General features: G+C 37.7%; 1 protein-coding gene across 2 annotated transcripts in view; it reads left to right on the forward strand.

The window, feature by feature from the left end:
• Positions 1–25,788, forward strand: part of cntn3a.2 (contactin 3a, tandem duplicate 2) — a 116,266-nt gene that overhangs the window by 8,053 nt on the left and 82,425 nt on the right. Inside the window, exon 2 of one of the 2 annotated variants that reach the window (XM_055188235.2) lies at positions 24,143–24,277. In XM_055188235.2, the coding sequence (XP_055044210.2) occupies positions 24,223–24,277 (55 nt within the window). In that variant the 5' untranslated portion in view covers positions 24,143–24,222. Of the gene's footprint in view, positions 1–24,142; positions 24,278–25,788 lie in introns of those variants that run through there. The other variant, XM_073875003.1, reaches the window with a different exon arrangement.

The raw sequence follows: 25,788 nt of genomic DNA on the forward strand, positions 1-25,788 counted from the left end.
ATTACAGTCTATTTACTGCAATATTGGGTGATATTGATTGATGTATTATTATTACGTTGGGTTTTTAGCCAGTGCCTGAAACCCGTGCCTGCCCTGACTGCAGTGCTGCAAAATTAGCTAGTTTGCTATGTTAGGACACCCATTTATATTGAAATTAATTTTTTTTTACGTTTGAGCAAATTCAGGTCTATTTTTCTGCTTAAAAGATAAAATCCCTGCCACAAACCTTTTGATGGCCGTAGGGCTAGGTGATATTGACCAAAATGTCTTTTGTAATTTTGGGATAAATGTTGAAGCCTCGTGAGATGTCACGGTCACCTTTATTGACACAGCATATGAAGAAAATACCTTTCATAGTCAGGGGTTTCGTTGCTGTTTGAAAATAAATAGCTGCACAACATGTTAGCTGGTTGGAAAGCTTATGTCTAACCTCATTGTACATTTCTGGCAGAGCGTCTGTTGCAAAGAAGAAGAGTCATCAGACCATACTGATTAGGGTGGCCATTTCCATAACACCAAAAAGGAGGACACTTTGCGGCATTTAGTGAGGCAAGAATAATTGCATAGGACTCTGGTGTACTCGCAACTACAATGTACTTGTAATACAATTTTGTCCATTATATCTATGGTATCATGATACAGTGATTCTGAAAAAGCCTACTCTATAATTGCCGGACAGTTTGATGTAGACCTATGTGTAAAAGAAGAGGCAAAAAAGTGTTTGTTCAAAGAATTTGTATTGTTTCAAAAAAAGTCTTGCAAAGTGCACAGTGCCTGAAAACACAAAATTTTTGAACTTCTGGAAAAAAAACAAATAATCTGGCAGACTGGCACATTAGATGAATGGGCTATGTGAAAATGCTGCATTAGAGATCAATTTGGCTTAAGAGGAAACGAGTGTAGCCTATATATATTTGCTTCATTAAATACAATACACAGTAAACTAGCTGCATCAGATTTGTGAACACACATAAGACTACATAGAACACATAAGACTAATGTACTCACCAAATAGTTGATTGTCTATCTGCAATACTTCTGCCCTTTCCTGGCAGCATCCAAGAGTTTTTTGTTTCCAATAAAACTTTTTGTACTTTTTTTTTATTTTGCAATAAATTCATGCTCTTTTGTCCATTCCGGATTAAACGAGGTCTGGCGTTTCGGCATGTTAACGTGATGATATGACGTAGCCAGCACATGGAGGCTTGTTTACGTTTTTAACCAATGATATTTCAGATATTTATTTGACACCGTTTTCGGCCAATCGTTTGTTTGACTAGAGATCTTACGGCATTACGCTCTGCTGCTGCGTGCGACGTCCTAATAAAGTTTTTAGAGCGGGTTTTATGCTGATTAAGCAGCGCAACCCCAAAAAGGAGGACAAATAAGCGTCCGGCTTGAAGCTGCGCCGGACGCCGGACAGCGTGCTTAAAATCCGGACTGTCCGGCCAAAATCCGGACGAATGGCCACCCTAATACTGATACAGACAGTATTGTCTCATCCTGATTCACACTCGGGAAAAAATACCCATAGCCTACCAAAACTCGATATACTTTCCGGCCCTAACTGGCGGTATTATTTGTGTATTTTAAAGTCCCCCTGGGAGGAAAATCAGGGTTTTGTTGTTGTTTATATGTCTACACTGTAAAAAAAATTCTGTAATTTTGCAGCTGGTTGCCAGTAACTTACTGTAGAAGATAAAGTCTGAAAATGTTTCATGTTCATTTAACTTTGAACAAAATGTTGCCAGTAAATAACATGAATGTAAAATCTACAGTAAGTTACTGGCAGCTAGTTGCAAGTAATACCCAGTAATACTGTAATTTCTACAGAAATTTTTTACAGTGTATGTGGTGTTTTTAATATACTTTAAAAGGGATAGTTCGGCTAAAAATTATATTAAACCCATGATTTACTCACCCCGAAGCCGTTCGAGATGCATATGTCCATCATTTTTCAGACTAACACATTTTCAGTTATTTTAGAAAATGTTTCTAAGTTAATTAAAGTTAATAAAGTTAAAGTTAATAAAGTTATAAAAGTTCAGTTAATCAAATGTAAAGTTACGGGGTCCACGTCCTAAAGGGACACAGTTAAAAAGTGTATCATTAGTTAAAGTCATAGATATATGTATGAATGGTGCATAGACTCGGCACTAAAACGTTTGCAGCACAGCCGTTCAGCTTTACTTCTCTGACGCGAGCATGCAGTGCTCACAGTGCTTAAATAAATTAGTGCTGCTAAAATGCAGTTCATGTGTACAATGTGAGACCGGACTTAGCAGTTATGTTTCTGAAACTGCCGAATGTAGCATCTATTTACATATGTGACCCGTGCTGTCAAATTGTGTCGGAATGAGCATTTTTTTTTTATTAGTTATTTATATTTTGACATTCTCTATTAAAAAAACTTCAAAACGATGTAAGATTTGTTGGAATCTGACAAAAAAAATACAGAGCTACATGTGTTTGAAATTGATAAAGTCAGCAAAGTAAATTTTGAGAAAAATCTAATTTAATTTTTTTGAAGGCTCAAAAACAAAATCACTGCATCGGTACCTTAAAATCAATGATAAAACTAATAGATTTTGCACTCATAAAATCAAAAACAATACTAAAGTATAGTAACTTTTTTCATTCTTTTATTGTTTGACTAAAATTGAGACATACAGTTTGAAGATCTACTATAATGCAAGCAGGTCCCAGATCCTGGGGGGCCCTAAGCAACTTTGTGAGGGGGCCCTTTCAACACCTTTATAAAACCATTCATTGTCTCTTTGCCTAAATTTAGATAAAAAAACATGTTGTATTATCTTATAGCTGTACATTTTTGCCAGACGGACATTACTGTGACACTCATCAAAATACTTCCTAATTATGACATCGACACATGTTTTCTGAAAAGCCCTATGATTACAAAAATATCTACACTTTTACTACAGTTAAAAAAACATGGTTACTGTAGTAAAACCATGGTTACCACAAAATAACCATATGGTTTTGTAAACAATGGTTTTTAAAAACTGTAGTTAAACCCAGTGACGGCCGGTGACTTCTTTTTTCGAGGGCGCTCGATCCGAAGTCACACCATGGCTGCGTCTGAAAACTCAAGGCAGTGACTCGTTGCCTCGCTGCCTCATGAGGAAATGACTTCGGAGGCATGAAGGCAGCTCAGAGAAAGACTTTGGGACGCACTTTAAAGGCAGCGTGTTTGAATAAACAGAGAGCGCCTTTGTGATAACTAATCACATATTTGAAAACTACAATACTGATTTCTCGCTAGAAATGCAATTAAAAGGTGTAAAAAGTGAAACTCTACCTTTATCTACACTGAATTTGTGCTCCAGTCGCGTCCTTGGCCGCCATTTTATTTTTTCGAACTCGACCAGGCTTGACCAATCACATTCTTATTGTACGCCCACGCATAGGTATCTCAGGAGACAGGAAGTAAACATAACATTGAATTCGGACATGCCTTGATGCCTTCCTGCCTTGGAAAGCTGCTTCAGAAGGCAGCAATTTAGAGTTTTTTGGACGCAGCCCATGTATGTAGCCTGTTGTGTGTGGTTCGTAATTTTAAAATATGTGTTCGGCGCGTCAAGTGATCCTATGTGCATCACATGTCTTGTCAAAATAAGTGCCTGCTGCAGACGCGTCTAAAGGGTTTATGATAAAGGACTAATGTTGAATCTGGGGATTTGGACTGTGTAATAAATCACTGCATGGTTATGTGGTTCGGGGCCAAACGCACCTTGCGTACTCTGCGTATAGGGAGGACCGGCAAGGATCTAATATAATTATACACATCATATATTTTTCCCAACAGTTAACCAAACATTCACTTAAGACATAACAGATTATATCCGCGTGAACTCTTGTCAAAACAGTTTTTTTTTTTAAACTGTAATTCTGTGTATATGTGTATATTTTGCACACGAATCTGTCAGTCATGAAGATCGTTTTTATCAGGTGCCAAACTTTATCTCTCTTAATAATTCTTTAAACATCAAGCAAGTCCTGCACGTTATTTTCTCATTCCTGCAAGTTTAGATCTGTACACCTCTCAGAAAACATACAAATAAAGATAATTTTAGATGTTAAATGACTATTTAGAGCATTGGAATCGCTCGATGAGGGCTTAATGTACTTTTAATCGACATTTTACTTTCTTTTCCCTGCAGCTCAAAATTAAACTCATTTTGTCAGTACGGGTCACATACAGTACAGGTATATATCTATGGTGTGAACGAGTGGAGGTGGTGTGAACAAGTGGAGGCGGAGACTAATTTGCCTATTCATACTCATGGTCCAAGCTGTGCGATGGAGTAGAGACTGGGATTAATTCGCATATTAATACTGTAGATCTGTGTATACTAAATGAGGCAAGGGTGCAGAGTTACATTCAAATTAAAGAAATACCTGCCACAGGAAAAACTTTTACATATGATGCTCAAAGATGAGTTTTGATAAAATATCTACTACAGGGGGACTTTAAAGGCAGGGTGCACGATTTTTGAGAAACGCTTTGGAAAAGAGAGTCGCCAATCACTTGTAGCCAATCAGTAGTAAGTGGCGTGTCTACTAACCAACATCATTGCCTGGGTTGCGTATTTGTGGGGCAGGTCTATCAAAAGAAGGTCCAGATTCTATTGGGGTAGGGGCGTGTTTGTTTAGGTGATTTCAAATGTCAACATTGGCTTTCAGAGATCGTGCACCCCACCTTTAACACGTCTGGAATGTTTCATTGACCAATCAGCATCCAGAACCAGAAGAGTAATTTTTTTTAATTGACACAGAGTGCTATTACAGTACATATAAGCATTGTTCACAACAATTTATAACAATTCACACTGGCTGTTAGTTCAATCAGATTAGAGGTTTGGAAGTAACTTGAAGTCAAAACTGAAATATTGCAGTTTACCATTGGTGTGATCAAATTTCATGTGCTCAAGTTCTTAGATAAGTACCACCTGATGCCATTTATATCTGCATCCTTACGTATAGGACATAATAGATATTCATTGCTTGTTTCAGGCTCATTTCACGTGTCATCCACCCTGTAAAATAATGAAATAAATGAATACAAATATAACATCTGTCCTCGCTAAACTGCACTCAACAGTTTTGTAATTGAGAAAATCAGTCAGGCTGGCCAGCGACACAATAATCGCTCTTATACCCCACAAAGAAAAATGATAAAAACATGAATCACACCACTATAAAATACAGAATAAAGTGCTGTGTATGATGCCATTAGTTTACTAATCTATATATACATATGCATTTGCCACAAATTGCCCATTTGATCCAATTTGTAGTTTATAGGAATTTTATTGCTAATGGATTTTATTGTTTATACAGTAGGAACATATATATAAAACCTCTTAATACATTTTGTCACATCTGTTATTGACTAAATATTGTCCTAAAAATGGATGAAGAGTTGCAAGTCAGTTTACTGCTACATTTTTTATCATATAGCGCTTTTCAAACATCATGCCAAACCAGTTAAATTCATCTCATTTTCAATCATTTTCAAAACTGTGCTACTCACCGAGTGGTTTGTGGTGTTCATTGATGATTAACTCTTTCCTCGCCAGTGTTTTAAAAAAAAGTTGCCAGCCAGCGTTTTTCATGATTTTCACAAAAGTTTAATGCCTTCCATAAAATGTTCTTCTTCAAATATAAAAACATACAAAATAAAAGAACAGACCCTCTGCTTTCAAAAAAAAAAAAAAACGTTTCATCCTACCTTCAGTAGTTCTTTTGTAATCAGCTTTTGAATATGGGTAGGTTTCTGCAAAAACACCACATTTTGAGCAAGAAGCAGAGATAATTCCTTTTTTGTGACGGACTTTTCATAGGGATCCCATTCAGAGCGATCTTTAAAACAGACACGGACATGCAGCAGCTTGCCATGGGGCAATACTTCCGGTTTTAAAAAGTTGCGGAAAGACGGAAATACTCGTCATTGGCGGGGAAGCGGTTTCTCTTGATTGACGAGATATCTTGTCAATGGCGGGGAAAGAGTTAAAAACAAGTAGTATAGCGAAATACAGTTTCTGTCGTGTTTTATTTGACATTTTGTAAAATTCCATTGACTTCTCTTGGAAGATTCATTGCTCGCTGATATATCACTCCGCCGCCGGAAACGGAAAAGGTGTCTGTTTACATGTGGTTGTAGTTTTTTCGCTCGGTTTCTCTCAGAAGAAAATTTTTCCCATATTTGATGGCTCAGTGACCAGCCTTAGGTTTGAAGTTGAACTCGATTGTGACTGTCTATACCAGGGATGTCCAATCCTGCTCCTGGAGGGCCGGTGTCTCTGCAGAGTTTTATTCCAACCCTAATCAAACACAACTGATCCAGCTAATCAAGGTCTTACTAGGCAGATTAGATACTTTGAGGCAGGTGTGGTGAGGAAAGTTTTAGCTAAACTCTGCAGGACACAGGCCCTCCAGGACCGACTTTGGACACCCCTGGTCTATACGCTAGACACCGAGTTCCGTTCAGCGTCCTTGTACGGCAAAGTGGTTGTCGACATCAAGTGGTCGGGAGTGTGCTAACGCTTCAGACTCAAATCTAGAGCGGACGTATATACGGGGTTGTGAGGTATCTGAAAAAAATAGTTCCACTATAGCAAATAACATGGATTGAAATCATACATTGCGCCGATATATTTGTTTTTAATCATCAACGAACACCACAAACCACTCGGTGAGCAGCACAGTTTTCAAAATGAACGTTAAGTGTTGTTTTAATGACATGTTTGTGCATGGCCCTTGACTTCCACTCTGAAGTAGTCAAGAGACGCTTCTGAACGAGTCAAAAAGTCAAGACACGACCCATTGTCAAAATTTTAGTGTCCATCACTGTAGTTCATCCAAAACAAACCAGAAGTGAGACTCAAAGTGTTAAATACCGTAATTATCCTTAAAGAATGGTAAGAAAGCATTATTTACAGTATGTTTTCACTTGAGCCTGGTTTGGCATGACACGATTACATACTGCTCTCGGCCCAGAAAACTCTGGTTGTGTAACCTGTTTTGTGTGGAATAGTGTGTGTTTTGTATACAGTAGAAGTCATTTTTGTAACCGTTTTGTATCATGCTGACAAAATTCATGTAGTGGCGTCAGGGCTCAGTTGCTTGGCTACAAATTTCTATTTGTATCTGGTAAAACGTGTTATTTGAGCAAAATGGTCAGGTAAAAAGTAATCCTAAAAATAAAAATGAATCATCATCCTCTATAATGTGCTCGCTATTTACATCGCATACCCTCTGTAAACGTTTACGTTATCGAGGCAATGACTCACACATTTGTATTACATTTTAAAGACGATAAAGTGGAAAATGAAACCATATCCGTGGCTGATCGGTCGAATCGGCACAGAATAGAACAGTTATGAAATGAGAATGATTTGTCATGGCAGGGAAAAATTGTTATAGTTTCCTCCAAGGGACAGATTTACCAAAATGTTGCACCACATTTACATTTTATATTTGTCAGACGCTTTTACCTAAAGCAACTTACAGTACAGTACATTCAATAATCATATATTTGATCAGTTTGTGTGTTTTGGGGAATCAAACCCATAGCTACAGTGCAAAAGCTACAATGCAATCCAGTGTAACCAGGCACTACATGTGTTGCTTTATTGCTATGCATATTTAACAAGACTTCTTTTTTTCTTAGTTCAAACACACCTTGTACCTGTCTAAATTAGGCCTTTTGTAAATGCACCTTATTTACAAAATACTGTGCTCTTTGCGTGCCACAATTAACGTTGCGCTGTTACATTGAATGCAGGTGGTAATGCTGTCAGCGGGTGCAGTTCATACTTAAAGGATAATTCCGGTATTTAACACTTTGAGTCTCATTTCTGGTTTGTTTTGGATGAACTACAGTGATGGACACAGAAATTTTGACAATGGGTCGTGTCTTGAGTTTTTGACTCGTTTAGAAGCGTCTCTTGACTGCTTCAGAATGGAAGTCAATGGCCATGCACAAACATGTAATTAAAACAACACTTAACGTTCATTTTCAAAACTGTGCTACTCACCGAGTGGTTCGTGGTGTTCGTTGATGATGATTAAAAACAAGTTGTGTAGCGAAATACAGTTTCTGTCGTGTAGAGCCCGACCGATATGCGTTTTTTGGGGCCGATGCCGATACAGATATTAGGGAGTAAAAAAGACCGATAACGATATATCGGCCGATATTCTTTATGTGTATATTATAGTTCAGTATATACTACAGTATATTATACTAAAGTACTGTACATAGAATACACTATATACTTTAACATAATATACTCACTGTATATGAATAAATACAATGCAATGCAATAATCACTCACATATGTGGTGATCACTCACAAATGTGGTGATCCAACACTTATATTGATGTGACAAAGATATGTACTATAGGCAAGAAGTTAACAATAAACTTTATTATCCAAAATTAGTTGGATATCAGTGCACTAAACAGTAAACTTGACTTATTATAAATAACTTTAAAACACAAAGAGAACAAAATACATAAAACTTGCATCATTTGCAGTTTTGACGAGAACGTTATAAAGAGAAACTTATGAAGTCATTGATTAATATTAGCTTTACAGTAAGTTGTGTTCTTCACAAATTAGTTAACGTTAGCCACTCACAGTTACGAAGACAATGCTTGACGGAGCACATACTAATGTACACTATGTTTAATGTTGTGCACAACGTTTTTATAACACAAACCCAGGGTTCCGTGCAAACTTCAGACTTTTATAAAACTAAAGCGTCTTCGCTCCGCCTCTTTTATTTAGCAAGGGTGTAGAGTTGCGCGAGCTTATTGAATCAATTGCTCTGAAATGAGCATGTTACCTAACAACACAAGCAGCAGTAATCTCATATAGTGATATATAAGTGCACGGCTGCGCGTAGTTTAAACGTGTCATTTCTCCGTCTCGCGTCATTTCTCCCGCTTGCGTTTTAACTCGCAAGTCGACAAAGAGACGGATTAAAAACACCAAATGTAAGCGGGAATGCGTCTCTCTTGTCCATTTATAATCCAATCGACCAAAGCGCGTCTTTATACCAGGTTTAACAATGTTGTGAAGAAGACACTGCGTGACTGCTTCCATGCCACCTGAAGTGAGAGACTGACTGACTGAACTGAAGTGAAGGGGGTGGGGGATTGGCTGGTGTCACTACAGTGAGTGATCTGGGTCGCCATTAGCAACCAGTATGGCGCACTCTGCTGGACAAACAAGTACTTACATCTTTCAAATGCATTTAATGTGTTCTGTAACAAACGTTCATATCGGCGCATATCTGCGGCTTATACGCCGATACAGATATATCTGCGACATGCTCATATCGGCCGATAAAATCGGCAAAACGATAAATCGGTCGGGCTCTACTGTCGTGTTTTATTTGGCATTTTGTAAAATTCCATTGACTTCTCTTGGAAGACTGTTTGCTCGCTGATATATCACTCCGCCGCCGGGAAACAGAAAAGGGTCTGTTTGTTTTTACATGTGGTTGTAGTTTTTTCGCTCGGTTCCTCTCTGAATAAATTTTCCCCATATTTGTAGGGCTGGACCAGAATATTCGAATATTCGTTCCGTGGGTGGACATTCGATTTTCAGTTCGAATATATATATATATAAATATTTTACAGCGTTAATGCAGAGCTTTTGCCAAGCAGGAAGTGCGCTTCACGCTCCCGCTCTATAGGTGGCGCAGAGAGACCAACATCCATAGCCAACAGCCACCAAACGGCACCAGTGGAAGATCGCCTCAAACGGAAAACGCGCTTCCTGCTTTGGCATTCACGCTAATAATGTTGTAAATAACGTTCAGTTTCTTGCAAAAACTGATTGATTTGCTTCACAAGACGTCAATATGTCCCACGGAGTTATGGGGGATTACTGTTGTATTGGATATATATGCTTTAGCTCTTAAAGTGTGCGGATCTGTTGACTTGCATGACGGAGCACTGGGGTTTCTGCAAAATATCTTCTTTATTGTTCTGCCGATGAAAAAAACATATTGGATGATGTAAGTGCTATAAATAAACTTGATTTTGAAAGTATGCTACCGTTTTATTACAGTTTGTTGGACTACGTTCATTCATGTTTCAGACTCAAATATAGAGCGGAAGTATATACGCGGTTGTGAGGTATCTGAAAAAATAGTTCCACTATAGCAAATAACACGGATTAAAATCATACATTGCGCCAATACATTTGTTTTTAATCATCAACGAACACCACGAACCACTCGGTGAGTAGTACAGTTTTGAAAATGAACGTTGGGTGTTGTTTTGGTGACATTTTGTGCATGGTCATTGGCTTCCATTCTGAAGCAGTCAAGAGACGCTTCTAAATGAGTCGAAAAGTCAAGACACGACCCATTGTCAAAATTTCTGTGTCCATCACTGTAGTTCATCCAAAACAAACCAGAAATGAGACTCAAAGTGTTAAATACCGGAATTATCCTTTAATATATTCCACACTCAGGTTCAGAAGAATGAAGACTCTTGTTGAAGAAGATTCGTACACATATTCTTCTATTGATCCCTTATTATGTTAGTAGAAGAACAGAAAAACACAATCAAAAAAACAAGTTGTTTGTAGCCATGGCTCTTTAATGCATCCTTCACTTTAGAGAGTTGGAAGGTTAAGCTGCGGTATTTTCGCATCTACAGGGTGTTTTTTGGAGGATGTTGAATTGTTTGTACAAAAGACTCTAAATTAGACTGCTAATAACAAAACCTGTAATTACACAACGCACGCTCTCATTTATGGGAGGGTAGCAGACGATTCAGTCTGAGGAGAAAAGGTCAGCAAGCGTGCTGCCTTTAAGGATTTCGCTTAAATGACATGCGGTAATTCAAACAAAAAATTAACATTTACACATTTTTTACTGTTGAAACCAACCTGTAGCTTGTATGTATATATTAGGGCTGGGCGATATTAACTAAGAAATTTGGGTATACTGTAAATATCTGGGTATATTTTACGCGGTGGATTAAATGTTTACATGCCACATGTCAAGTCAAAGCTTTATGTAAGATGTTGTCACAGTCACCCTTTATTAAAACAGTGTATGATAAAAATATAATTCAAAGTAGGGATGCTCTGAAAGGAAAATTCTTGGCTGAAGCTGAATAAAATGAAACACTCAGCCGAAGGTCGAATACCAACCAACTTTTCAAATTTTCTAATTATTTTCCCAATTTTATCACCATTGCATAAGTTACATTTTCAGAATTTCCTTTTTATTATTTTTATTTAACATTATTTAACAATGAACATTTTTTAACATTCCAGAAGACATAATAGAGCAATGGCGGCCAGTGACTTCTTTTTTTTGAGGACGCTTGATGCGAAGTTTCTTACAAAATGTATGTAGTTCCTTTTTTTAAAATATATTTTCTGCGCTTCCAGAGATCCTGTGTGCATCATGTGTCTTGTGAAAATTAGGGGTGCACCAAAATTTCGGTCGCCGAAAATTTCGGCCGAAAATGGCATTATCGGTTTCGGGCCAAAATAAAAAATCCAGCCGAAAATGTTAATCGAAAATGAACGTCAACCGCGCCCCTCCCATCTGTGCGCTAGCGCTTGGGTTTCACTCACGGTGATCAGTCGTCTCCCACCCCTCCCCTTCGTGCTCAAGCAGGTTTCACTCAGGTTTCGTCTGCAAAGATTAAGCATGTCTTGATGTGTAAACTTTAGAGAGAGTTGCGCTAATGCTTCTCATACTGTAATCCATTAACATACATTTGGCGAATAAAGCAATGAAAACAACGTAACGTTTTTATGTGGAGCGACTGTTGCGCTGTTTGGGATTCACCCTTGGTCTCTGTATGTGCACGCGTTTAAGTGCCCTCGGTAGTGCACATACGAGAGGAATGCGTTTAAAAAAAACAAGCAAACATAAAATCTCGCTGTTATTGACAGGGCACATATAAATAAAATTATCTCCACAGTGTTCTTTTTCTAATAAAAACATTTGTTTATGTCTTAAGTGTATGTAGATTAGCCTACTTCTGTGTCATTAATGTTGATCAAACAACCCATGACAAGGGACAAATAGCTCTAAAAATGTATATATATATATATATTTAATTTATTGTGTTATGATTCATTTAATTTGATTTCTGTACCTAATGCTAATTTCAGACCTTATTAATGTACAACTTTGTTCTCTTTTATAAATGTTTGCAATTTCTTTATTGTTTACCCGCTTTTTGCTGATCCGAAAAATAATCTGATCTGTGCCTCAAAAACTGTAATGTGATCCGAACTGTGAGTTTTTTTTTCCCGTCACACACCCCTAGTAAAGTGATAGCCATAAATGCAATTGTACTAATAATTGGCATAATAATTTATTTCGGTGTTTCGGTTTTTCGGCCTTGGTTTTCGGTTTCGGCAAAGAATTTTCATTTCGGTGCATCACTAGTGAAAATAAGTGCCTGCTGCAGATGCATCTAATGGGGCATACACACCAAACGCGAGTTCAACTATTTGCTCGAGTAGATTACATACAAAGTCAATGCAAAGACGTGATCAGACGCGTCCTCGCGCAGGGCAATGCGAATGACGCGAATTTGGTGGCGTGATTGCCGCGAAAACAGGCGCTATTCGCCTCAAACGCGCCTTCGCGCAAGTTGAAAATATTCATCTCAAACGAAAAATTCACATGACACAAAGTTAAATCCCAAGAGTAATCTAGAGCGAGCAACGCGATACTACGCATTTGGTGTGTACTTAGCATAAGGGTTTATGACGCTCACGTTTGCCATTTACTTGCATAATCTCTTGCGTAATCAGAGCCAAAACACGCAGCATCAGGCGCAAATGGGTTAATGGAGTGTCTTGCGTGTATTTTGTGAACGTGGGCGTCTCTTTTATCATAAACGGTTTTGACACGTGTGCAGCAGGCACTTATTTTGACAAAACACGTGATGCACATGGTTTGCATGATGAAACAAACACATATTTTGAAAACGCAAGCAAACATATTTTGAATTAGCGCCCCTCGGATGAGCAGTCACGAGCCACCACTGTTATAGGACATCTGCCTCCGATAAAGCAGGCGGCAGTATATCTGTTACATATCACTGAAATGACACCCGACAATGAAACAATAAGAAGAAAAGCTTCCCAAGGATGGGTGGTGTAGGATGACGAGCAGCGCGAAAGCTACAACTGCCACGCGTATTTCCCGCTCGCCAGCGTACATAGACTCACAGATTTGGATGCATTTTTTTGTAACTGCGTGTAAGGAAACTTTGCTGTTTGTGCTTTACTGGTTAACTCAGAAGGTGTTAAGGAAAGCAACATCTGGGACCTATGTGTATAACAAATCACTTGCAGATGCAAGAGAGTCATATAAACAATGATACAAGATACCCCACTGCAAATTATTTTTTTTTCTTAGTATTTTTGTCTTGCTTTTAGTACAAATGTCTAAGATGCATTTTCTTGATGAACAAAATGACCTAAGAAAATTTTAAGGGAATTTGTGCTTAATAGAAGCAAAAATTATCTGCCAATGGGGTATGAAAATTTGACATTATTTTTTCTTGTATTAAAGGTGCAATGTGTAACTTTAAGAAGGATTTTTTGAGAGCAATGCAATACAATATAGATAACTATGTTTTCAGTGGTGTATAAAGACCTTACAAAATGAACTCTATTGTTTTTATTATCTTAGAATGAGACGTTTTTATCTACATACACCGCGGGTCCCCTTACATGGAAGCCGCCATTTTGCACAGTCATGTTTCTACAGAAGCCCTAAACGAACAAACTGCTCTACAGAGCGGGTTTGTCACTACGTTGTCTCAGCCGATTACATGTTTGTCCTGTGCCGGCTACCGTAGCTTCTCTATGTGTTTCGGAATGAAGGGGTGCAATTCGCCACCTCACCACTAGATTCCGCTAAAATCTACACACTGCACCTTTAAGTGTTTAAGAAAAAAGTTAACTTATTTCAAGATTTTTTTCTTACCCCATGGGAGTTTTATTTATTTATTTGCTTGTTTTAATAATTCACTTAGATTTGAATTTTTTTGTCTAAAAACTAGAATTATTTTCTTAGGTAATTTTGCTCATCAAGTTGTACTTAAAGGGACACAAGGCAAGTCTGAGTATTATTTCTCTACTAGCTCCCCCTAGTGTCTGGGAGTAAATGCTTTCTATATCTGAGACTTTATGAGACTGAAGGACACCGGGTCGGATACAGCGAACTTGCAAGTGGGGTATTCTTCCTACAGACGGTAGGGGCGGTCGAGAGAGTCTTCATTCGTCATGTAATGAGTCATTTAACCATATACCGACTTACGAAGATGATTTATTAAAGGGGTCATATGATGAAAATGTTAGCATTGCCACTTTGTAGGTTTGAGCAAAAATGTGTCGTTTTGGGTGTGTTTTTTAAAATGCAAATGAGCGGATGAAGTGCAAACACTGATCACAATGATGGTGGTTTGTTGTAATTGAAACTCTATTGTGCTGTCAAGTCCAAAAATGTGTCGTTTTGGGTGTGTTTTTTAAAATGCAAATGAGCGGATAAAGTGCAAACACTGATCACAATGATGGTGGTTTGTTGTAATTCAACTCAATTGTGCTGTCGGGTCCTTCTTTTCTCTCTCTTTCTCTCTGCACTAAACGGCAGTGCAGTGGTTGGAGAGTTCAGGTTAAGGAGGCGGTATTATTCTAATAAGATATCCTTATGACATCATAATGAAAGCCAAATTTCAATGGCCTGTTTTTGCTCGCACCTACAAAGTGGCAATGCTAACATTTTCATCATATGACCCCTTTAACATAAAAATGCTGCCTTGTGTCCCTTTAAAACAAGGCAACAATACTAAGTAAGAAAGTCATTTTTTGCAATGTACCCATCCATTCCCTTGCATAGTAATGAAAAGTAATGTTAGGGTTCGGGTACTTTCCCTTATTTTCAAATCCCAATGTTGACAGGTATGAAAATGCAATTACATATTTATAACACCCAACTTAAATACTTGGAACGATGCTTAACCCCAGAGTATAGTCTATTTTTTAATTGTAAGCGAAAGTACACGCACGGTCAAACGCACAGTTTTTCAGGATGTCTTCATTTTAAATGATAAATGAAACTTGTAATGCTGCTGCATTTATGAAGCGTAAAATTAATATGGTGTTTTCAAAAATTAGTTTGCTATTTTCGGCCAAATAATATCGGTTGCCGAACATTCGGTGCATCCCTAATGCAAAGAAATGGGTTTCCTTCCTGTTTAAAAAATATATAGCTGCACAATATGCGAGCTGGTTTTAAAGCTACATTTCTGTTGCAAAGGAGGCTCTTATTAGACCATAGCAATATAGACGGTAATGTCTAATCCTGTATCCCGCTGGGGATAAAAATACAGATATATTACCAAAACTCAATATACTGCCCAGCCCTAGAAGGTATTTGTGATTAATGATTCTTAATGAAGTGTGTTATTAGAAAGTGACTCAGTGTCAACTGTTTGTTGCAACCCATTGGGCTTGGTTTGGATTAAGTGTGCAGATTTGAGAGGAAAGCATTAAATGCAAATAACAAAATTCGTCTAACCATGTAATCATGCATTGTTAGGGTAGCAAATAAACAGGTTTATCAACTTTTGAAAGGGAAAAGGTATCCTGTATACAGTTGGTGTCAAAAGCCACTCTTTTCGCAGGTTCGAGCCCCGGCTAGGTCAGGAGGTCTTTCTTTGTGGAGTTTGCATGTTCTTCCTGTGTCAGTGTGGGTTTACTCCGATGTCTTCCACAAAAACATGCAGGTTAGGTGAATTGGAGATGCCAAATTGTCTCCCCCAGCTGGATGCTGGAATAGCATAAAGAATAAATAAATAAACAAACATACAAATATGGAAGAGTCCTCATCCTCTTAACCACAACCAAATCTATTCAAGGTGAAAACTCATATTACAGTAATACACTTGCAGTGAGGATAAATGGTTTGATAAGTGGTTTGTGCCAAACACACTTTGTTTTATACAGTACATTACTGGCTGCTGAGAGCATGAAACCATTTAAATTTGTACATTTAGAAAGCAAAATATAAATTTTCGTAGCCTATGCCATATTAATAGTGTTGCATATTTTTGGGGCTGTGCAGTATATGGTAATATTAATAAATGTCAAGTTTTGTTACATTTGTACTACAATAAACAATTTTGGTACTGTGTGGGTTACAGCTTAATGAAAAATACGCATCCTGAAGCAAAACCATTTCATATCTACTGTCATACAATATTTCTGATCTCATTTTCTGTAATAAATCCATTCTCTCCATCCCTTTCTTTCTCCATTTTTGGCCCTATAAATTGATTTAAAAGCTGCATGGCAGATTGGTTTCATAGGAAACAATTAACTGATCCCATTCGAATACCATCAAAACTCACTGGCTGTTGTGTTATGTTGTTTTTTTAAATCTCTGCAAACCATCACAGTTAGAGTTGATGTCCAACCGGCTTATATCATTTATTTTTCTAAATTATATTATTTCTGTCTCATAATCAGACCCAGATGAAATCTGCAGGCGATTTTCCATTTTCCGTGCTGATTTTGGGGGAAAATGGATTTAAACGTGATAAAATGTGTTAAGCTAAGAGCTGAGAGTACCATAGACTTACTGGTAGCTGACATTATAATCAAATGATGCTAAATATTTAATAAACCAACACTTAAGGGCTGGAGAATTTTGTGAATGGAAAACTTTCTGTGTTAATCTTTCAGCAGACATCTGTGGGCGCCAACATTTAGACATACTGAGGTGCAATGCCCAATAGCATTATAAGCCAACTATGGTCGCAAGTTCCATCGTTTTAGCATAGTTTAACAATTCAGGTGTTTCCCGAAACCATTGTTGCTGTTGACATTTGCACATTGCATCGCAAACTTGTGTAGTTGTAACTAGCCAGCCCATTCCCATAAAATGCGTATAAAAATAGCATGCAGTGTGAAAATCATGCAATACATACACCAAATTCCAATTTTGTGGCAAAGGATTCGCCAGTCCTTCCTGTTCACTTATACGGTGCATCTTTTCATGTGGTTTTATTTGTTGGTTTCTATTTTTTTTTCAGCGACAATGGTTTAAAAAAAACAAAGAAAACAAATGAGAAACCAATACATAAAACAACACGAAAAGATGCGCAGCATAAGTGAACGGTAAGGACTAGCGTAACATATCAAAATCTGATTTGCCAGAATTTGTGGTGGAGCTGTTACTAGAATAAAAACATAAAAAATGAAGCATAATTCTATTAAACAATTACATTTATAAATGCCTAATCAAAACATCCCCTAAACCTTTCATAGACTCACCTCATTAATTTTTCAAATACAGTAGCCAATGGCAATTCTCCAGCAGCAGCTTTCGTTATTTTTTTTAAAGCACTTATGTTTATTAAAATGAGAATATGTATGTTTGGTTGTGGTATGATGTATAGTGTATATAAATTATATAAGACAGTTATACAGTAAGCGTACAGTATTGTGGGTTTATATATCATACGTGACTCCCTTGCGGAGCTGCGCATAGCCTGCAGTCTAACAATCAAATCCTCGTTATTATCATAAGTTTATTCGGTTTGCGTTTGAGAAAGACTTCACATGCAAATATTCACATGAGAGTGGATAAATAAAAATCTACACAAGTGGAAAGATACAGTTCTTGAGATTTGACTATTTTCAGCTATTTTAAGTGGGTACATTTTAATATGCTACAGAAGTACAGTACATAATATTAGGTTGCTACCTTATGTATATTTTGTTGTTGGTGGAATTAAAGACTTATGTTTAGTAAGTGTATAGGCATAAGGGCAAACAGGTTTTGTTTTAGATTCAGTGGCACAGCCAGAGGGGTGTCCGGGCTGGCATTAAAATACATTTTACTTCCTCCAATAATTAACTTTCCGTTAATCGGTGTGTTTATTCAACCCATTCTTATGCAGTGCATATAAATAAAACGCAGTGTGAAAAGTTATGCATATGCCAAATTCCAATTTTGCATGCATATGATATATATACTGTATATATATATATATATATATATATTTTTTTTTAATTGCTCATTCATTGTTCGTCAATGTTAGTTAATACATTTATATGATAAACACATTTTAAATGATGCATTTGTTGGAGAGAATAATCCTGTTTTTTTTTTATCATCTGTTCTGTTGTCAGACATAAAACGAGTCGACTATAAAGTAGTGAGTAAACACAATGCAGTCACACCTTGAGTTTAATCCAACCAGCTGTTCCTTTAACTCTGCTGAAATCCTGATATATAAACTCGATTTGTAATTGTCTGACAAAATAACCATACATTTACATTGAAGCCTTACTGCTGTTTTCTCATCATGTCTTTTTGTGTTATGAGCTTTTTTATTTCAAATGTGAGTTTTATTGTATGTTGCGTATAGGGCTTGACAGTAACTTTTTTGCTCACCAGCCAAAGTGGCTAGTTGTTTTCCAAAGTTACTACCCACTCAGCATTTTCACTGGCCACAATTTTGTTGCTGGTAAAATACATTTTATATGATTAAACTTGACTATGGCATCCTAAAATGACTTTGAGTAATTGTACTCGATTTAGCTAGATTAGATGCAGATTGACTTTCAAATGCAGACTGACCACCCAAGTTAAGACTACATTATTTAGCTGTTAATATCAATATAGATTATATCATATATTTAGGTGCATGAAAAACATGCTAGAAAGGCATAAATAGATTAACTTTAAATTAATATATTAACAGTGGAGCGCGGTGTAGAAGATTAACTAAAAAGATAAACACAAAATCCCTAGACAAACACTTGAAATATTTATTAACAACAGCAGTAAAATTGATATGCTTTATCATGGTTTTTGTTAAAAGTTATTTAAGACTTTAAATGGCAAATGTCGAGAGGGTATTATTTTTGCACAAAGTAACCTACATTAAAATGATGCGCGAACCTCTCCTCTTGTGGGTTTCCTTTGATTTCGGACAAAACTGGGACGTGTGCATTCAGGTATGCGCTATGAATTTCTCTCAGCTCTTGCCCAGAGAGTGTGCACGCACTTTAAATCTCTTCACTCACTTCCATGCAATTGTTTTATCCTTCCCAAAGTGTGCGTGTATGCGCTCAGACTGCGTCCCGTGCATTCGCAAATCCATCAGCTTTTGCGCTCTCTCTGGTAAAACGTTGGCGCTTGGTCCGCAACGCGAGCCTCCGCTGCATCGTGCGCGCGTATCAGTATGTTGCGCTGGGTGCAGGGAGTGCTCATGGGAGTTGTAGTTTCCCAGTGTCATTGCGCATTGTTTATAATTTCGCATAACTTTTAAGAAAACTACAATAAAAAAAATATTCAAACAGCCAAAGTGGCTAGTGGGATTGGCTGTCTTACCCACCACATCCGAAATCTACCTGCATTTGGCGGGTGTTAATGTCAAGCCCTGGTCGCGGAGCCTAATAGCGCAGACAAATCGATGTAAATTCAGAAATATGACAGCATACACTGTTACTGTTACACAGAGTTATAGCATATAGCTACTGTACAGCATGATAGAGAAGGAGAGAATGCGCGCGTGTGTGTGTGGGAAAACACCGTCACCTTTTCAGTTGGAGGCGTGCGCTGCACGCAACATAACAGAGCGCGCATTCAGTGAATTAAGCCGAACATTAAAATATAAATGTGCGCGCTCAATTGGATAATTGTAAACGCACAGTCAAAAAAAAAACATGCCATCGTAGAAATAAGATAAATAACATATTACTTGTCTTGAGGGCTATTTAGTTTGTTTAATAAAATAGCATTGTTCTCTGGCGCTATAAAGATAATCAAATAAAATATACTTGACCTTCAAGGGGGCGGGTCGAGACGTTACAAGGGCGGGGCGCCCCCCTTATATAATGGTAGGGGAAACACTGAATATGCACATTTAAATAGGGAAAGTTTATCATTTGCACGTGTTTCAAAGGCTTGCAAATGTTAACATTCAAGTGATTTAAAACAATTTAACCACAAAAAGGTGCTAAAGTGAGTAGATTTCTGTACACAGAAAGATTTAGGGATGCATGATATATCTGCCGACATATCGTTATCGGCCGATATATCGTGCATCCCTAAATCTTTCTGTTCTTGACCAAAAGTTGTTCTAACCCAAAACCCAAGCGAACATGGTAAAAACAAAAAAGAGAAACCATACATAAAACGTCATGAAAAGTTGCATCGTATTAATTGAATGGGAAGGACTGGCGTATCATGCAAAATTGGTGTATGTGTTGCAGGACTTTTCACACTGCGGCTATTTATGCACGAATCTTGAGAATAAGTTGATTTTTTTTTACATGTGACAGTGCGGCACATTGTTAAAACAAATATGTGTAGAGTATTAACGTACAATGATTTCTTTGTAGTCTAGAAGAGTGTGTAGTATTTGTCTTTCTGTGGACAAAAGAAAGTCTGCTTAATAAAGATTGGCCTTTCTTTTATGGCACTCAATAGCATGTTTTTTATTCTTGAAGTGAACAATTCCTGTTTTTAAATAAAAAATAAGAAGAGAAAATCACTCTCTGCTCCTGTTTGACTAACGTCTCTAACTTTGTAAAAAGAAGATTAATCCATATTTACATAAAATAAATGACTTTTTTGCAAAATATCCTTAGTGTTGAGTTCTGCTATTTGAACCAACTTTAACCAACTACCTTGACTAACATTATGGGCCCTATTTTAACGATCTAAGCGCATTGTCTAAAGCGTATGGCGCACGGTCTAAATGGGCATGTCCGATTCCACTTTTGCTAATTAATGACGGGAAAAATGGTTTGTGCGCCGAGCGCATGGTCAAAAAGGGTTGTTCCTATTCTTGTAATGAGTAATGGGTGTGTTTTGGGCATAACTTGCAATAAACCAATGAGAGTCTCATCTCTCATCCCCTTCAAAAGCCAGTTGCGCTGGCGCTATGTCTAATCTCTATTTAGATGATGGACTTTGTCAACTGAAAAACTAAGTGGAGGAAGAAGACCACCAGTTTAAGATTAAAGGCGGAGTCCATGATGTTTGAAAGCCAATGTTGATATTTGAAATCACCTAAACAAACACGCCTCTACCCCAATAAAATCTGGACCTTCTGTTGATAGATCCGCCCCACACATACGCAACCCGGCAAGGATGTCGGTTAGTAGACACGCTCCTTACTGCTGATTGGCTATAAGTGTGTTTTGGTAGTCGGCCCGTCTCCTTTTCCAAAGCGTTTTTCAAACATCATGGACTCCGCCTTTAATGTTAAATAATTGTGTTGTTTTCACTTGTATTGAAATTGTTATTTTTTGGATTAAAATCTTTAAAAGCCGTTTTCTTTCAGTCATAGAGGTACAAATAGCAGGCTTTTCATTGTAATCTCATAAAATAATTTGCAAATATGCAAGAAAAGGTTTGAACTCTAAAAATACAAACAAGAGATAAAGAATTAACAAACGTCCGGAGAGCTGTTTCAGGACTCGGACAGCGCCATATGTTTTTTTTAAAGCATTACTTAAAAAATTTTCTCATCTCACCATATCCACAGGTACAGAGTCATCATATACAATAAATCTGTGGGAAAGCATTTAAAAAACATTTAAAAATAGATGCATTTGTTTAAAGCAAAGCGTTTATTTTCTTACTAGGCTAAAGGTGAAACAGCTCTTTACGCCTTCTAACGTCTCATAATCTGTCCTCATTTATGTCCAAGAGACTCAATAATAATCTTTTACATTTGAATGCTTTACTTTTTCATATTTAAAAGCTTTTTTAAGATGCTGCGCATCCATGTGTATGATAAGCAAACCTGCGTTGTTGTCCCGTTTATAGGCACATATTTCTAACGCTCTCGTTAAAGGCACACCATGAAACTTTTTGGCCACTAGGGGGTGCTAGACACGTATTTTTCACTTCTAGCGCCCCTAGAGCCCACAAGCGCCGCAGCACTGTCGCAAAGGAAAGGAACTGGCCAGCCTTAAAACTAAACTAAAAACTAAACATTTAAAACGTTAAACGATCAACATTTTGAGACAACAGGGAGAAACGCAGTCATGTTACAACTTTCTGATGAGGAACTCGTCGTGGCAGAAGCCATGTCTCAATCCGAAGGTTGCAGCCTCCAGATGTCGTATTTCTAGGCTGTATACGTCATCAAGACTGTCTTATTTCACAATATTAACAATTACAAAGTTGACTATTATACTTAGTTAATCGTAAATTGTTGCAGTATGCTTATGACTTGCGAATGTAATGCTCAGTTTACCTTAATAAACCAGGCTTGATGACGTATGCAGCCTGCATATTTGACCTCCGGAGGCTGCAGCCTTCCAATTTAGAAACGACCAGAAGTATTTCCTTGCCTTTTCCCAAACAAATATTGTTGCATCGTCTCTCTCTCTCCCTCGCCACCAGGATTTTCCGCAATGGCGCTCGTTTTTCCTCTCTTTTGTGTGAAAATTGTCGCTCCAAATCCAAGTAAACCGATGTGGTCCAAGCAGACCTAAAGGCTGCCGCTTTGTAATACGTCACGCGAGTGACAGCAGAACGCAGCAAATGAGGACGAGAGAAGAGAGAAACGCTCGGATCTGATTGGTGAATGAATAGGGTTTGGTTTTACGCTGTGTGAGTTTGAGCAAGTTTGACTGCTATTGCATCCTGGATTGTAATGTAAATATCATAGACACAGTAAAAAAAAAGGTAAATACGCGAACACCGCATGTGAATACAGGGAACTATATGCAAGATAATCGCCGTCATTTATAAAGAACATCGCATTTATGTATGAATCAAGAGTTTATATAAAAAAATTTGCCTTAAAGGGGAATCGAACCCGGGTCGCCCGTGTCATAGGTCCGTGACACTAAAGACTGTGCCACAGAGTCACACAACAGAAGCTGCTCTCTACATTCCTTAAGTAAGCCTCCAGCAAAATTCAGGTAAAAAACAAATTGTGTGGAGGAAGTGACGTGTGCCGTAAAGCAGTCGAATTTTGTAGTTTTTTTGTGTGCTCCTAAGTTTTAAAATACGAGTAAAAGTGATACAGACCCCGTCAGGCTATGGTAGACATGTCATTCAACCTATTTAAAGTCGATGTACTATCACAAGGGTCTTGAAAATTTATTATGAAGGTTGAAAAATTACATGGTGTCACTTTAAATAACAAAAACATTATTGCGCCATAGACTTTAGACCAGATTTTAGTTGGTCAATGGCATAGTCTATTTTAGTTGCCTCAAAATAGCAATGCGCCAACAATGCGCCTAAACACACCTCGTTTTCGGACCAAAATGCCCATGGGCGCAACATTGGGCGCAAATGCATTTGCTATTTAAACATGAAAATTATAATTGCGCTGGGTTGAAACTAGCAAAAGGCAATTGTATCGCGCATTGCGCTGCAATGCGCCGGGTGAATGATAGGGCCCTAGATCTTTTGTAAATAAGATGTGAGAAATAGTTTAAAATTCAGCGTTACGTTATGTTTACATCTGTCCTAGTAATGCATGCAGTGCAGTTGGTCTATATTTCATGTTTAATAATTAACAATCATGGGATTCATTCATGCTTTTTTGATACAGGTTACACAGTTTTCTTTTATGGACTAAATGAACCCCTAAAGTAGCCTTCGTCACCTCATTTATAAAATTCTAGGTCCACCACTGTTTAGATGTATACATTCTTTTGTTTTGGTGTTCTGTCGTAATATAAAACATGATTGGTCCATTTCAAATTCAGATCTTTATTGTACTGGTGAATGTCTGTTACTTCGTCATAAAAAGTGTGACCACCATGAAAACCCCCTAATTCATTAAGCCCTTGATGGTTACAGAGAGGATTTGATGACCACAACTGTCTACCTTTTTTGTTTCTTTACGGCTACATCTTCTAATACACATCATTTGCATATTATTTCAGCTTGCCAGTCAGTATAAAGTTGCATCATGGCAAGAATCCTCACTTATCTTCAAGTCAACATCAGCACTGTATATACTGTGAAATTTTTAGCACGCGGCTGCAACAGCTGCTTATAATCCCATGCCGTCTCTATGTAACAGCTTGAGTTTTTCTAATTCTTCAAATAATTTGGTCTTCAACAGGTCAGGCGTTTCTCCCTCAAGAGCAGGCGTTCATTCACGGCACACTGAATGCAAGGAACACTCGCCCCTGGCAGCTGAAGATGACGTTACTATGGAAACAGTTTTTGCTGCTATCAATCATGGAGTATCTTGCAGGTAAAATGAATTGGTAATTCTTTCCCCATGTGGCTCTTGTGGCATATTCACAACTATGTCTCTATCAACTTCAACTTCATTTCTAAGGCGTAAAGATGTTGCGGCAGTCGCAGTTTCGAAAGCGAAACCGTTTGTACAATGTCTGTTGTATAGTGAAGCATTGTTCACTACAGACAGGAACAAATCCGTTGTTACAGATTTGGTTGTTATTAGTCTATATCATGATTACGACAGTAAACGGTCCTGACGTGCAGAATTAGGCTTACAGGAATGGGACTTGTTTTGGATGGGTGGTAGAGATTTCAATTAAGCTGTGCAGTCATTTTGAAAATGAATTGAGTGTCATAAAAGGTTTCGGAGGCTTCGATACAATGTGTCCTCCAAGGAAATACAGCTGGAACCGTCACTGCTTAATAGCTTGACTCCCTACAGATGTGAGAGTGGAAATTATTTCTCCATACAAATTCACTGGAAATATACTCCAAGACATGCTCATAAACTGAGCGGAGATTTTAGTTCAGCTGAGAAAATGCTCAAATTGTTCGAGAATTATTTTCGTATGCCCGTTCTGTCGTTGATGATAGACATTTTGATTCACGCAATATGAGTGTCGTATGAGAGCTCCTCATTTGCAATTTTCGAAACGAATGTCACACTTAAATGTGAATAATCCTGTGATTTTGCCGCTATGATAGCATCTTAAGCAGAGATTGAGTGATGCGAGCGGCGCACTTGATTAGAAGCCACACACCTGGTGTGATCTCACCACATATGGCCCGTGTTTGTGTGTGCCGTCTCTGCGCGTGCTTGTTACTGTGCAAGTTGTGTCGTCTGCAGGGTACTTTACCAACAAAACCCACAAATAATGTCTTTTTGAAACTGCTTCAAGTCACGGCAAAAATGAAATGTGTTCTTGTTTTCACCAAATTGGATGAATTTGAGGGAATAGTTCACCCAAATATGAAAATTCTCTCTGTTTAATGCCATTATAAAATCCCAGATGTATATGACTTCCTTTCTTCAGCTAAACACAAAAATAATTTTATATTAAAATGCCATCATGCCATCTTTTATGGTAGCCAATAGTGGTCGTCTCATAACCCTAATCTAATCTAATGGCTGTTTCCAAACACTTTTAGGCTGAAATAAAGCCTGTTTTCACTTACATTACAATGCCTCGTATGTCTATTTAATGGTGCGGGCGGGTTGTAGAAATAGATACAGTGGTGCAGGGCGTGCCAAATAATTTCATAAAAGCGGGACCCGCGGGCTAGAAAAAACCCTGACCCACGCATCTGGCAAAGACCCAAAAACCTCATACTAATCGTTTGCAGAGTGAAAGTTTTTGTTTACAACATATATGTGTGTATTGTGTATAATAATTCTGCGTATATATAAATATACACACATGCACGTATATATTTAAGAAATATTTACATGTCTATATACATTTTTATGTATAACTTATATTATATATATAATTACTTAATATATACCTTTTTTTTTCTAAA

This window comes from Misgurnus anguillicaudatus, chromosome 13 (assembly GCF_027580225.2).
Source record: "Misgurnus anguillicaudatus chromosome 13, ASM2758022v2, whole genome shotgun sequence".
Taxonomy (NCBI): Eukaryota; Metazoa; Chordata; class Actinopteri; order Cypriniformes; family Cobitidae; genus Misgurnus; species Misgurnus anguillicaudatus.